This window comes from Suncus etruscus, chromosome 2, assembly GCF_024139225.1.
Source record: "Suncus etruscus isolate mSunEtr1 chromosome 2, mSunEtr1.pri.cur, whole genome shotgun sequence".
Classification (NCBI taxonomy): Eukaryota; Metazoa; Chordata; class Mammalia; order Eulipotyphla; family Soricidae; genus Suncus; species Suncus etruscus.
In genome coordinates, this window is record NC_064849.1 from 645,597 (window position 1) to 660,000 (window position 14,404).

General features: G+C 49.7%; 1 protein-coding gene across 1 annotated transcript; it reads left to right on the forward strand.

The window, feature by feature from the left end:
* The first annotated feature begins 127 nt into the window (after positions 1-127).
* On the forward strand, positions 128-10,431 carry LOC126000759 (2'-5'-oligoadenylate synthase-like protein 2). The gene is made up of 6 exons (XM_049767894.1): positions 128-316; positions 2,585-2,873; positions 5,241-5,419; positions 6,449-6,690; positions 8,193-8,325; positions 9,555-10,431. Exons 1-6 carry the CDS (start codon positions 128-130, stop codon positions 10,029-10,031), a joined length of 1,509 nt encoding a protein of 502 aa, XP_049623851.1. The 3' UTR covers positions 10,032-10,431.
* The last annotated feature ends 3,973 nt before the right edge of the window (positions 10,432-14,404 follow it).

The window sequence follows — 14,404 nt, forward strand, 5'->3', positions numbered from 1 at the left end:
GCTGCTTTCCTTCTTAGGAGCAGAAGGCTCGAGTGGTGGGACTCCTGGCTGAGTGTGGATTTCCTGAACCCATCCTTGCCCCTTTCCTGGTTCAACGTTTGCTTCCAAACCCGAGTAGCACCCAGCCATGGAGAACCTGTACGAAACTCTGGCGGACGACCTCGATGCCTTCGTGGAGAAGAGCCTCCAACCTGACGGGGAATGGAAATGGGAAGTGCAGGATGCCTGGAACCGATGTGCCAAGTTCTTGAAGGATCACTGCTTCCAGAATGAGCTGGTCGCAAACCAAGAGGTGCAGGTGCTGAAAGTGGTGAAGGTGAGTTTGGCCACACTGGTCTTGACCCCAACTTTGGCTTCTTGGGGAGAGTGGGACCTGGAGGCAAAGGCGGTTTCCTCTCTCAGCCTTGGTGACCGACTCTTTAAGAGCAGGGGTTATAAAGTCTATGGAGTCCAGAAGCAAGGAACATTCCTTCAAACAAGGATTTTGCTTCATGACACCATGATTGTGTCCCCAGTCACAACTGAACCCCAATCAATCGTCTGAGGGCCAGAGAGGTAGGTGGTGTCTCTAAAATATAGACTTCTTTCTTGTTTATCAAAACCCACTTGGGGACCCATTTGAGATGCCAGAAGTGCTAGAGTCCTGGCTTTTATCCTGAGCCCCTTAAAAATAATCCCATCTCCTTGGGCTGGAGAGATAGCATGGAGGTAAGGTGTTTGCCTTGCATGCAGAAGGACGATGGTTCGAATCCCGTCATCCCATATGGTCCCCTAAGCCTGCCAGGAGCAATTTCTGAGCATAGAGCCAGGAGTGACCCCTGAGCGCTGCCCCGTGTGACCCAACCCCCCCAAAAAAAAATTAAAAAGTATTTCATCATTTGGGGCCAGAGCAGTAGCACTACACTGTAGGGCATTTGCCTTGCACTCGATGGATCCAGGGTGGACCTAGGTTTGATTCTCAGAATCCCAGAGGGTCCCTCAAGCCTGAGGAGTGATTTCTGAATGTAGAGCCAGGAGTAACCCCTGAGTGCCACTAGGTGTGGGCCAAAAACAAAATAAAAATATTTTTTCTTTCATTCAAAATAAAGACTGAGGCTAGAATGATAGTCTAGAAGGTAGGGCATTTGCTTTGCATGCAGCTGACCCAGATTCGATCTCTGGCACTCCAGCTGATTCCCTGAGCCTGCAGAAGTTATCCCTGAGACCAGAGCCAGGAGTAAACCCTGAGCACTACCCCCAAAAACAACAAAAAAGTCCGAGTTTCCAACTCAGAAGGAACAGGTTGTCACCTCTCGCCCAAAAGACAGCTCAACCACATGGGTACACAGGAAGCAAGTGCTTGAGAACTGAGAAGTTAAACACTAGCAGGCAGGTTGGGATTAGCCGCAAGATCTGAAGAGCAAGACGTCATGAAGGTTCCGTCTTGTATCGTCATTTGCTTGATGATTTTCATGATCATCATTGATCGGATCACCAGCACACACCGAACGTGAATGGGTAGCAAAGGCATGCTAAAAAGAGAACAAAAAATGGGGCTGGAGCGAGGGCACAGCAGTAGAGTGTTTCCTTGCACGCAGCAGACTCGGGACAGGTCCAGGCTCAATCCCTGACATCCCTATGGTCCCACGAGCCTGCCAGGACCGATTTCTGAGCACCGCTGGGTGTGACCCAAAGATAAAACAAATGAATAAATAAATAAATAATAATAAAAAGATAACAAAAGACCGTATTCAACGGTAAAAATAACAACATTCTAGCTAATCAGCTTACATAATTTTGCAAATGCCAACAAGGTAGAGATGGAAAACCGATACCCGCTTGCTGAGGAATAGTGGAGAGGAAGGCGAGTGGTGTGGTGTCATCACAAAGGACAGAATGAGGAAATAGAAAGGACTTTTCTCTATCTCAGTTTCAGTGGCCATTACAGTACTTTGCTCCGGGGACCAGATGCCAGCGAACTCAACACACCCCTTGGGTCAATGTCTAGTCACTGGTTTGGGGATGTGTTTGTGGAAGACGGTACCAGTAAAAGGGCCAGAGGAAATTTCCCCCTCCGAGGCCCCTCTTCACTGGCTCTACTACCTCTTATTACATCTATTCATCTATCTTGCATATGTTTTCAAATATACAGTATATTTTGGCACTGAGATATAAAAATACAGAGTTCTGGGACTGAGCTGCCCAGGAAACATCCTACAGAGATAGAAATGCATTCAGTTGGCCTGATGATTCGCTTTTCTAATCAATATAAAGAGGTGATGATGGAGATTTGCCTTGCATTTGCCTTGCACTGGGTTTGATCCCCGGCATCCCATTTGCTCCCAAGCCCCACCGGGAGTGATCCCTAAATGAAGAGCTTGGAATAAGTCCTAAGCATCTCTGGGTGTTGCCCAAAAGACTCTCAGAAACGTTTCTATAGGCAAAGTGGTGATAATACAAATCTTTTGACAAAGGTCGCCATGTCCAGTGGAGATCCAGGACTCCCTTAAGCTTTCCATCGGTGTCTCTGGCCTCAACCTGCCCCGAGTCTCAGAGAGTCAGACCTCAGGGGGGGGATGCACATCAACATTGTTGTCTTCCCCAGGCTGGCTCCTCCGGAAAGGGGACGACGCTGAACCACACCTCTGACGTAGACATGGTCCTATTTTTGAGCTGTTTCCGAAGCTTCCAGGAGCAGGCTGACCTTCGTGAAGACATCATCGACTTCATCACGGAGAAAGTAGATCACTGTAGCCAGAGCCTGGCCTACAACCTCACTGTCGTTCAGCACAGGTGGGGGAGCAGGGCCCCCCGCTCCCTGGCCATCCAGGTCCAGGCCAAGAAGAACAGTGATGTCATCAAAGTGGACGTGCTCCCAGCTTTTGATGTTCTGGGTAATGACAAAGATGGGTCAGATGGGCAGAGAATTCTGGGAAAGGATGGCCTTGGGGAGGATTGAGAAAGCGAAATTGGGCTGAGAGATAAAAAGTCTCTGCCCCCTTTTGTGGGGGGGGGGGTGTCCAGAGAGACCCCTTGAAGAGGGAGTCTTCCCAGAATGCATGTACATGCAAGTGCACGGTGGGCTCGGGAACTTCTACCGGATCGTAGATTTGCATCCAACCCAAGGCTCTTCCCCTTCCTTCGGGAAATCCTTGGGCAAGCAAGCACTTCAGGAGGACTCCAGAGTTAGTGCTCCATTTGGACTTTTTCGGGAATTTACTCTGGCTTATCATTGTCTGGCAACTGGATGAACCTCTTTTATCCAATGACAGAGGAGTACTCCGTGGTGGGTTGATAGCATAGCCCTCTATCTGGCCATCTGTGGGTGGGGATTTGAGCAGACTTCATGATGATCGACTCCACCAGGCTCCTCTGTACACAGGGTTTCCAGCAAGTGTCTTCCTCTCCTTCACACAATGTCTAGGCATACTAATATGTAGCGAAACGAAACAATAACACACCACAGTCAGAGAGAGAGGATGAGGAAGAAGAGGAGAAAGAATATTGGTTTTTTTTTGGTTTGGTTTGGTTTTTTTGGTTTTGGTTTTGGTTTTTTGGGTCACACCCGTTTGCTCAGGGGTTACTCCTGGCTAAGCGCTCAGAAATTGCCCCTGGCTTGAGAGGACCATATGGGACGCCGGGGGATCGAACCGTGGTCCTTCCTTGGCTAGCGCTTGCAAGGCAGACGCCTTACCTCTAGCGCCACCTCACAGGCCCCAGAATATTGTTTTTTAATGCTCGCAGCAGAATGGGGGAAGAGAGAGAAGGGGAGGAGGAGAAAGAATATTGCTTTTTAATGCTCACCCTCAGAGAAAGAGGAGAGAGAGAGAGAGAGAGAGAGAGAGAGAGAGAGAGAGAGAAAGAGAGAGATTACAAGCAAGAGAGCTGGCCAGGAGGGACCCTGGAGCTACATTTCTTACAGAGAGAGAGCGAGAGAGCTAGAGAGCGAGAGAGAGCCGAGCAAGGTGCATGAGCAAAGTTGCTTATACTATGTAATAATAATAATAATAATAATAATAATAATAATAATAATAATAATAATTTGGCCCGGCCAAAGAGTTTGGGCCCTCTTGGGACGCACAGCTTACAGGTCCTCCCCCTGTCTCTTCTTGGGTCCCCCTCTCTACCTGCCTGGCTTCTACCTGGCCAATTGACTATTAGTTGATCGTGGGGGGGCAAGTCCCAGCCTATAGGCAGTTATGGGGGTGTCACCACCCTTAAAGACACATTAACATTCATACCGTAACACTAGTGCTGGGCCTTTATGGATTCCACTGAAGGGAACTTGAATATCTTCAGATTTGGGTTCCAAGACCGACCAATTGCCCTGAGCAGGCAATCGAGCACCTTCTAGACTTAGGGTACCAACCAGTTCAATAGGCGTTGAATAAAAATATAAAGTATAAAGAGAGCCACGTGTTGGGTGAGGCCGCCCCCAGGCATCAGATGCAGGATAATAGTGGATGAATAATTCACAAGCAGTCAAAGTTTCATCAGAGTCAGCTTGTTTTTACTTCATGGCCTTTCTCTGCTTCTCTCTCTCTCTCTCTCTCTCTCTCTCTCTCTCTCTCTCTCTCTCTCTCTGTCTCTCCTCTTCCTCCTCCTCCTCTCTCTCTCCCCCCCTCTTTTCTCTGCTTCTTCCCTCTGCCTCTTTCTGCTCCTCACTCTTCCTTAGCCTCTACCAGCCAGACTCTTTTATTCTTTATTTCAAACAGCCCACCCCATCTCAGGTATGGGATTCACATCTCAAAAGCAAGTTTAGGTAAAAGGAAGTTAGGGGGAAGGGTTACATACAGGGTCCTTAAATTAGTCAGAACCATAGGAGATCCACAATCTACGTAGGACGTCTTAGGGTCCCACAAAATGTCGCCTACTTCCTAGGTCCCTCATACAGATTTCTCAAGCTCAGCCCAATGCTCAAGGATCACACGAGCTCTTCGGAGCCTTCGTGGTAGATGAGTAGGCTGGGGACTCCACAGGATCCCCTCGTTTCAATATAAAATGGGGAAAACGTGGAGCCGGAACAATAACAGCGGGAGGGCGTTTGCCTTGCACACAGTTGATTCCGTTTCAACCCTGACATCCCATAGAGTCCCCCAAGCCTGCCAGGACTGATTCCTGAGCTCCACCGGGTGTGGGCCAAAAACAAAAATAAAACGTGGGAAATAAAGAGAGAACAAGGGACTGGTGTGCTCATATGGTCCTTCCCGTGTCCTCGCATCAAATTGGACTCTCCTGACCAGGTACTTTTCTCCTCCTAGAAAACGCACCCCCAGACTCTAGGCCGCCACAGGAAGTCTACCAGAAGTTAATAACCTGCGACCACCTGCCTGGGGAATTCTCCCCCAGCTTCGTGGTCTTGCAGAGACACTTCGTGAAAAGTCGCCCAGTCAAACTCAAGAATCTCCTTCGGCTGGTGAAACACTGGTGGTACCAGCAGGTGAGGGCAGCCCGGCCAGGCTGGGGCTTGGCTTGGAGGGGCAGACAGGGAAGAGGCAGAATTTCCAAAACGCCTGGGATTTGGTGGAGGTTGTTATTGTTTTGCTTTGCTTTTTCTTTCTTCTTCCTTCCTTCCTTCCTTCCTTCCTTCCTTCCTTCCTTCCTTCCTTCCTTCCTTCCTTCCTTTCTTTCTTTTTTCCTTCTGTCCTTCCTTCCTTCCTTCCTTTCTTTCTTTTTTCCTTCTGTCCTTCCTTCCTTCCTTTCTTTCTTCTTTCTTTCTTCTTTCTTCCTTTTTTCTTCTCTCTTTCTCTCTCTCTTTTTCTTTATCTCTCTTGTGTGTGTGTGTGTGTGTGTGTGTGTGTGTGTGTGTGTGTGTGTGTGTGTGTCTGTGTGTTTTGGTGCCACACCTGGCAGTGCTCAGGGGTTTCTCCTGGCTCCATGCTCAGAAATCGCTCCTGGCAGGCTCTGGGGACCATATGGGCTGCTGGGGATTGAACCAGGATCTGTCCTGGGTGAGCCGCAAGTCAAACGCCCTACTGCTGTGCCGTCGCTTTGCTTTTTTCACTTTGGGGGCCACACCTGTCAATGCTCAGGTGTGACCCAATGCTCAGGGATCACTCCTGGGAGTGCTCAAGGGATCCCTGTTGTGCCAGGGATTGAACCCCAGTTGTTCACCACATCCTAGAGGCTACCCCCAGCAGGCTCAGGGGATGGGGTTCCACCCCCAGAGATGGGGCCACACCCAACTGGGGGCCGGGCCATGGAATGCCAGAGAAAACACAACTCAAGGCCTTGGGCAGATAAGGCAGACACATTGCCCCTTGAGTTACACCCCAGCCCTGCTTTCTTCCTTTACGGAATCTGACTGATCCCCCCACACTACTTGACCCGCCTCAAAAGGTCCAGGGAAGTTGATCGAATGATCCCACAACCTGGAAATAATAGTGTGGTCTGGAAAGATCCAATTCCCAGAATAATCATCTCTCATTTCTTCCCTCCCTCCTCCCTGCCCCTCTCTCTTCCTCACCAGCATCTGAGATACAAATATCAAAAGGTAGCATTACCCCCCAAATATGCTCTGGAGCTGCTAACCATCTATGCCTGGGAAATGGGGACAGATGAAAGTGAGAGTTTCGACCTGGCCAACGGATTTAGAACAGTGATGAAGCTTCTCAAAGAATACAGTAACATCTGCATCTACTGGACCAAGTACTATAACTTTGAAAATGAAGTAGTCAACGTTTTTCTCAGACAACAGCTGAAGGCGAAAAGGTAGGTCAACAGCACAACTTGGAGTAGAAAAGAACAGAAAACCCAACACGGGTTTTACAATGTTTGTTTGAGATTCTCTGAGTTACTCTATTGTTCATGATTTGCCATGCAGTTAATATCAACACCATGCCCACCGCCGGTCTGCCTGCCTCCTTTCCCCAAAACCACTAGAGACCCTTCATTTCAACCCCCTTTCCCACCCACTCAATTGTATGGGTCAGCATTTTGTTGTCTGGCCGTAACCCTCTGTTGTCCCTGGCTTTGTATCATTGTTGTTGTTTGTTGTTGCTGTTTTGAGGTCCAGGACTCAGGGATCACTTCTGACAGGAACATATGGGACACTGGGGATCGAACCTGGATCAGCCACCTGCAAGGCAAACACCCTCCCTGCTGTACTATTGCCCCTTGGCTTCGTACCTTGAAGTCCCACCTAGGAAAGAGATCATTCAGTATCTAAATCTTTCTCTCTGACTGGCTTTCCTCAACGCAGCACCCACAGATCCGTCTATGTGGCTACACATTGGATGGTTTTGTTCTTTCCCGGAGCTGTGTACTATTCCGCTTCACATCTGCCTACCACAACTTCTTTATTGGTTCATCTGTATCTGGGTATTTGGAGTGTTTCCATATCTTGGCTGCTCCACCAAAGATGGCAATAAATATGGGTTTGCATATTTTATTTGGAATTAAGGCTTTAGTGTTTAGGTCTAGATGCCAAGAAGTGGTATCAATCCTAATGGGTCATAATCCTATTTTGCGGGTGGCTTTCTGTACTGTTTTTCATAGCCTAAACCAGTTAACATTCCCCCCCCTCCCAACCGTGAATGAAAGAAAAAAAAAACCAACACAGTTTTAAAACAAAAGAAAATGTCGGGGCCGGGTGGTGGCGCTAAAGGTAAGGTGCCTGCCTTGCCTGCGCTAGCCTTGGACGGACCGCGGTTCGATCCCCCGGTGTCCCATATGGTCCCCCAAGCCAGGAGCAACTTCTGAGCGCATAGCCAGGAATAACCCCTGAGCGTCAACGCGTGTGGCCCAAAAACCAAAAAAAAAAAAGAAAATGTCTTTTTTGTCTGCCTTGCACACAGCAAATTTGGGTTCAATCCCCAGCATCCCATCAGATCCCCTGAGTCTTCCAGGAGTACTTTCTGAGTGCAGAACTGGGAGGAGCCCCTAAATGTCTCTGGGTGTGGCCCAACCCACCCCCAAATCTTATATTTGTCACCGAAAAATGAATCTGAAAATCGATGAACCTTCAGGGCTCCCAGCGATTGCCATCCCAAATCCCAGCCCAGGAATCTTTATTTTTCTGTCTTGCCCCATGGGAAGATTGATTTGGGTCATTCGAGCAACATCTACAGGAAGAGCAGTTTGGCTCCTTCACAGGGTCCTGCTCACAGCTCCCCCTCCAGTCCTAAATCCAGGGCCATGGGACTTCACCGTCTCGAATGACAGAGACCAGGGACAGAGGCGGAAGACAATCTGCTTCCTCTGCTCTCTCCCAGGCCTGTGATTCTGGATCCGACAGATCCCACCAACAACGTGGGAAGTGGAAAGAGATGGGATGTGATGGCCAAGGAGGCAGATTACTGCCTGCGACAGGCTTGCTGCAGGTCCGTCCAGGGGTGGAACGTGCAGGTAAGGACCTCTCCCTCCACACACCTTCTTGGACCTTCTGCACCTGAGCGGGTCTTCCCCCTTTAAGGTGTCTGGACCTCGGTGTTTTCCTCTGGAAATTGGGTCTGCAATCGCTGGGGTGCTCTGGACCCTTGTGAGAAAGAAGGGCCAAGACTTGGCTCATGCTGGCTTCAGAGATGGTACAGGAGTGATGGCACTTGCCAGTTTGATCCCCCGGCACTACAGAATCCCCTGGGCCCACCCAGAAGGATCTCTGAGCCCAGAGCCAGGAGCACGCACAGACCATGATTGCGTGGCCTCCAAACCAGGAAGCAACCAAAAGAATTCACTGAGACCCGAGCGATAGCACAGCGGGAGGACGTTTGCCTTGCATGCAGCCAATTCTGGTTCAATTCCCAGCATCCCATATGCTCCTCTGAACCTGCCATGAGTAAATTTCTGAGCAAGAGATGGAGTAGCACATGAGCACAACCAAGTGTGACCCAAAACCAAAAACGTATGAATTTTATTATTATTTTTATTATCGAATGTTATAAATTTATTATAATTTAATTATAAAATTTAAATTATTACATTTTTATGATTATTATCATTTAAATTGTAATGAATTTTATTATTATAAAAACAAAACTGAATGTACTGACATAAATGCTATGGGGGGGAGTTTTTCTCTCTCAAGGGTTTTGGGAAGCTACTAAAAGGATATTTCAGGGCTCAGAGACAGTACAGTAGGGCGGACATTTGCCCCACATGCTGATGACTCAGGTTCGAGCCCCAGCATTTCCTATGCCCCCCAAGTCCAGCCAGGAGTGATCCCTGAGCACAGAGTTCCAAGCAAACCCTGACCATAACGCAGTGTTGCCTTCCACAGGATTAAAGTAAGATTTTACATGGTCACAGGTGACAAAGTAAAGTTGGGGTCAACACATAGGGAGGAGGTGCTAAGGGGACCCCTTAGTGACAGCTGGGAACTCTGGTTAGGTCTGCTGCTATTTGGGAAATGGCTGCTTATTGTCTTCCCCTGGTCAGCGAACGTCAGAGGACACCCCACGTCCTGCCAACTTCTGTGCCCCTAGCTTGGATCAGCCCTTCCTCCCTTCCTGCCGGACAAAGGTCTTGGGACATGGCCAGTGAGAACGTGGCCAGAAATAGAAGTAGAGATCTGGACCACAGACTTCCAGGGACCACCCCCGTCCACCAAGGAACCCCCTTCTGCTCCTCCCTTCCAGGCTGCCAGAGATGTTTCTGTGAAGGTGAAGGTGTCCGGCGAAGCAGCCCAGACCTTCTTGGTGGACCCCTACAGACCCATCTGGAAGATGAAGAGGGAGATCAGAGAGCGGTGGGGCCTCGACGGGCAACTCCGACTGTCCTTCCAGGAACCCGGAGGGGAGCGAAAGTCGCTCAGTAACTCCCGGACTCTGGCGTATCATGGCCTCTTTGCCAAGGTGAGCATCTCGGTTCTGGAGGCCCAGCCCGGCCAGATCCAGGTGTTCGTGAAGCACCCCGGCGGCCTGACCAAGCCTTACGCTGTGTCCCCCGAGGACTCCATCTATGACCTGAAAGAGAAGATCAGCCTTGCAGGGGGACCCCCGGAGAAGGAGCAGATCCTCAAGTTCCCGGGTCACAAAGTGTGGAACAGCAGCGTCCTGGCTGACCTGGATGTCCGGGATGGAGACACGCTCACGTTGCTCAGGAAATCGGACTAGTCCCTGCGACTGCCTGTGACCCGCCATCCCCAGGCCTGCCCCTTTCATTCAAACCATTGTTCTCTTTCGGAAGCATAAATAGCAAAGCACTCCTCCTCGCTTGTCATCCACCCGCAGAGGGCCAGAGAGAGAGTACAGTGGATAAGGTGCTTGCCTTGCACGTTGCTGATCCTGGCTGGATGCTGGGCAAAACCACCAGGGGTCATTAATGTGCGCAGAGCCAGGCCTGCCCTAGAGCGCACACACCCGCAAAACACAAAAAGTAGGGGGCTGGAGCGATAGCGCAGCTGTAGGGCATTTGCCTTGCAGGTGGCTGACCCAGGATGGACCTGGGTTCAATCCCCGGCATCCCATAAGGTCCTCCAAAGCCAGGACCGATTTCTGATCGCAGAGCCAGAGGAACCCCAGTGTCACCGGATGTGGCCCAAAAACAAACAAACAAAAAATGTAAGAAATCCTCCGGAGTGCAGAGAAATGATGCCGTGCACATAGTTGACCTGGGTTCGATTCCTGACATTCCATATGGTCCCCAAGCCTCATCAGATGTGTGAATCCAGAGCTAGGAGTAGGTCCAGAGGAAGGAAGAAGGAAGGAAGGAAGGAAGGAAGGAAGGAAGGAAGGAAGGAAGGAAGGAAGGAAGGAAGGAAGGAAGGAAGGAAGGAAGGAAGGAAGGAAGGAAGGAAGGAAGGAAGGAAGGAAGGAAGGAGGGAGGGAGGGAGGGAGGGAGGGAGGAGGGAGGAGGGAGGGAAGAAGGGAGGGAGGGAGGCGGGAGGGAAGGAAGGAGGGAGGGAGGGAGAGAAGGGAGGGAAGGAAGGAAGGAAGGAAGGAAGGAAGGAAGGAAGGAAGGAAGGAAGGAAGGAAGGAAGGAAGGAAGGAAGGAAGGAAGGAAGGAAGGAAGGAAGGAAGGAAGGAAGGAAGGGAGAGAGGAAGGGAGGGAGGGAGGGTTGTTGTCTTAATATAAATTAAATTTTAATATAAATTATAAATATAATATAAATTATAAGTTAGTCCCAGTGTTGGTATGGGGAAGGTGAGGCCATTCTGGGCTGGACCAGCTCCCGCAGCCCCCATGGCCTGGCAGGTCTGTAGGTTGCATGGTGACGGCAGAAGAATTCCCAAAGCAGTCCGCTGAAGGTCCAGGAGCCAGGCAGCTTTATTTCAGGGTCCTCACCTAACATGCATTTCCTCACATGGTTTCTATGCTAAGCCTTTTCCTAGCAGCTATTCCCTACTCCTTCTGGCTCCCTCGGCCTCTGTCTCCCTTTCAGCTGCCCTTTCCAGGCTTCCTAACTGGCTTCCAGGCTGACCAACTCCCTTTGCTGAAGCTGCTGCTGCTGCTTCCTTGCTGATGCTCAACTTCTGATGCTGAATCTCACCGTGGATTCTCGCTAGGGTGGGTGGGTGGGTAGGAAGATTCTCCTACATTTCCCTGAGTCAGGTCATGGCAATGAACCATCAGCACTTTCCTGAGTCTGAACTATTCAGTTTGAGGATCTCCATGCCCAGCTGCAAACAGCTGTCCAGGTGGTCCAGGTCCCATGGCAAAGCACGCCTGCATTCTGTTCAGCAGAGCCTCCTTCTTGTCGTAGCCTCTAGCTTCCTCGTCTGATGAGACCTGATCAGAACTGTACTTTATTCTTTGTCTCCTGTCCCTTCCCCTGCCCATCGGAAGTGGAGTCCTCCAAGTTCTTGGCATGTGATTTCTTACTCAATAAAGAATGCAAAGAAAGGTTTTGACTGCTTCCTTGTCATTTCTGTGCTTCCTAGCTTCGCTGAAAATTCTCCGTTTAACAACACAAGCCCCAAGAAGACTAGGCCTGGTGTCCCCCACCCCCATGCTCATCCCCAACAGTTTTGACCCCTTTGTCAAAACTAGGTTGGACCTGGGCTCCAGAGCGATAGCCCAGTGGGGAAGGCACTTGCTCTGCATGCTGCCGAACCAGGTTCAATCCCTGGCATCCCATTTGGTTCCCCTGAGCATGCCAGAAGTTAATTTCTTGAGCACAGAGCCAGGAGCAACCCCTGAGAGCCACCGGGTGTGGCAAAAAAAAAAAAAAAGGGTTGGATCAAAAGTGCTCCTTTGTGAAATGGTTTGTGTGTTCCACAATCTCCAGAAAGGGAGAGGGACCCCCCTTGCCCCCAATCGGGGTAGCACAAAAGATGCAGGTCTGGCAGCGACTCCAACGCACAAATAATCCACACACAGTTGGGAAGGAACAGCAGTCCAGAAACTCACACAGCAAGCTGATTGTCACCCCAACTCCATCTTCCAGTGTTATCTTACCTGATGGTAAGACCAACCCATTTCTGGGAGGGGCCTTTGGAAGAACAAAGGGGTTGCCTCAAGGGCATAAAAGGGGATTCAGTGTGGTCATCGAGGAGGTTTGGCTGAAGTAAGCAGCATGGAAGAAACAGGTTTGAGATGGCAGGCAGGGCAGCTAAAATCGGCTGCCTGACTACCTGTGGATCATTTCAAGAGGGTACTGGAGGCAAATGGCCCGGGCTAGCAGAGAAAGGCCTCTCTCCATCCATCCATCCATCCATCCATCCATCCATCTCACCATCATCAGCCCCATCCAGGACTCAATAATGAATAGTTAAGCAACACTACTCACCCACAAGCCAGTCGCTCCACCACCGGAGCCAAGATGGCAGCCCCTCCTCCAGGCCTCCTGAGTAGCCTTTATTGGGATAAACAAAGCCCACCCCCAAGGGGAGGGGGAAAAGCCAGATGAAGAGGCAATGGGGGAAACATCTTTTTAACATGTAAACCAAAGGAACCAGCCAGAAACGTCTAATTAGGAGCCAACATGAGGTCATATCCAAAGGCCTCTACCAACGCTCGGTATTCAACCTAATGTTGAAACCATCCTTTGCTTCTCCTTAGCCAATCAGATGTTGAGTCTTAGTGAACGGGCCCACCTACAGGCATTCATGGTCCAGTAGGATGAGGATAAACATCTGCCAGAAATGCACTCAGAATTGAAAGGAGCTAAGCGACCCAAGTCAGAACCCCCAGGCCAGTGACTTGTAACCAGGATGGCTATAATCAAACCCAGCTGCATCCAGGAGTTTAAGTGAGGCCAAGGTGTGCGTTAGTCTATACTCTGAAACGGGCCACTCTCCAGCCCCCATTTGTTCATGGTTCAGATTGGCCAAGCCGTCTTTGTGGCTTGATCTGAGAGTCATAGTTGTCATTCCCCTGGTCCGTGGATGTCAAAGGACAGCTCATGTCCTGCCAGCTTCTTTGCCCCTAGCTTGGATCAGCCAAGAGTTGGGCTCCTTGTTGCCAGCACTTTCTTTCTACTGTCTTGGGATATGACCAATGAGAGAGTGACCAGAAATAGAAGCAGAGGCCTAGATCTCACACACCCCCAACCAAGGAACCCCTTGGTTCCTTGGTTCTGCTCCTTCGTTCCCGGCTGCCAGTTTTTTACCTAAAACTTATGGTTACTACATCCTGGTTCCCATGTCTGGCAATAGGTTCTCACTCCACTGGAAAAGCAGGAATGCCTTATTGTAGTCTGTTCGTTATCCAGACTACTCCAAGTTCTTCATCCATGTGATCACTGGGCTCTTGGAGTAGCAAGAGAAATCCCAACTCCAATATACATGCAGATTTTTGTTTGGGGTTTTGGGTCACACCCAGCAGCACTCAGGGGTTACTTCTGACTTTGCACTCAGAAATCGCTCCTGATTTGAACCACTGTCTATCCTAGGTTGGCTGCGTGCGAGGCAAACGCCCTACTGCTGTGCTATCTCTTCAGCCCCACATGCAGAGTTTTGTAAAAAATTCAGGCTCAATGGGGCCGGAGAGATAGCATGGAGGTAAGGCATTTGCCTTGCATACAGAACCCCGGCATCCCATATGGTCCTCCGAGCCTGCCAGGAGCGATGTCTGAGAGTAGAGCCAGGAGGAACCCCTGAGCGCTGCCGGGTGTGACAGAGAAAGAAAGAAAGAAAGAAAGAAAGAAAGAAAGAAAGAAAGAAAGAAAGAAAGAAAGAAAGAAAGAAAGAAAGAAAGAAAGAAAGAAAGAAAGAAAGAAAGAGAGAGAGAGAGAGAGAGAGAGAGAGAGAGAGAGAAAGAAAGAAAGAAAGAAAGAAAGAAAGAAAGAAAGAAAGAAAGAAAGAAAGAAAGAAAGAAAGAAAGAAAGAAAGAAAGAAAGAAAGAAAGAAAGAAAGAAAGAAAGAAAGAAAGAAAGAGGGGGGGCCGGGCGGTGGCGCTAAAGGTAAGGTGCCTGCCTTGCCTGCACTAGCCTTGGACGGACCAAGGTTCGATCCCCCGGTGTCCCATATGGTCCCCCAAGCCAGGAGCAACTTCTGAGCACATAGCCAGGAGTAACCCCTGAGTATTACCGAGTGTGGCCCAAAAA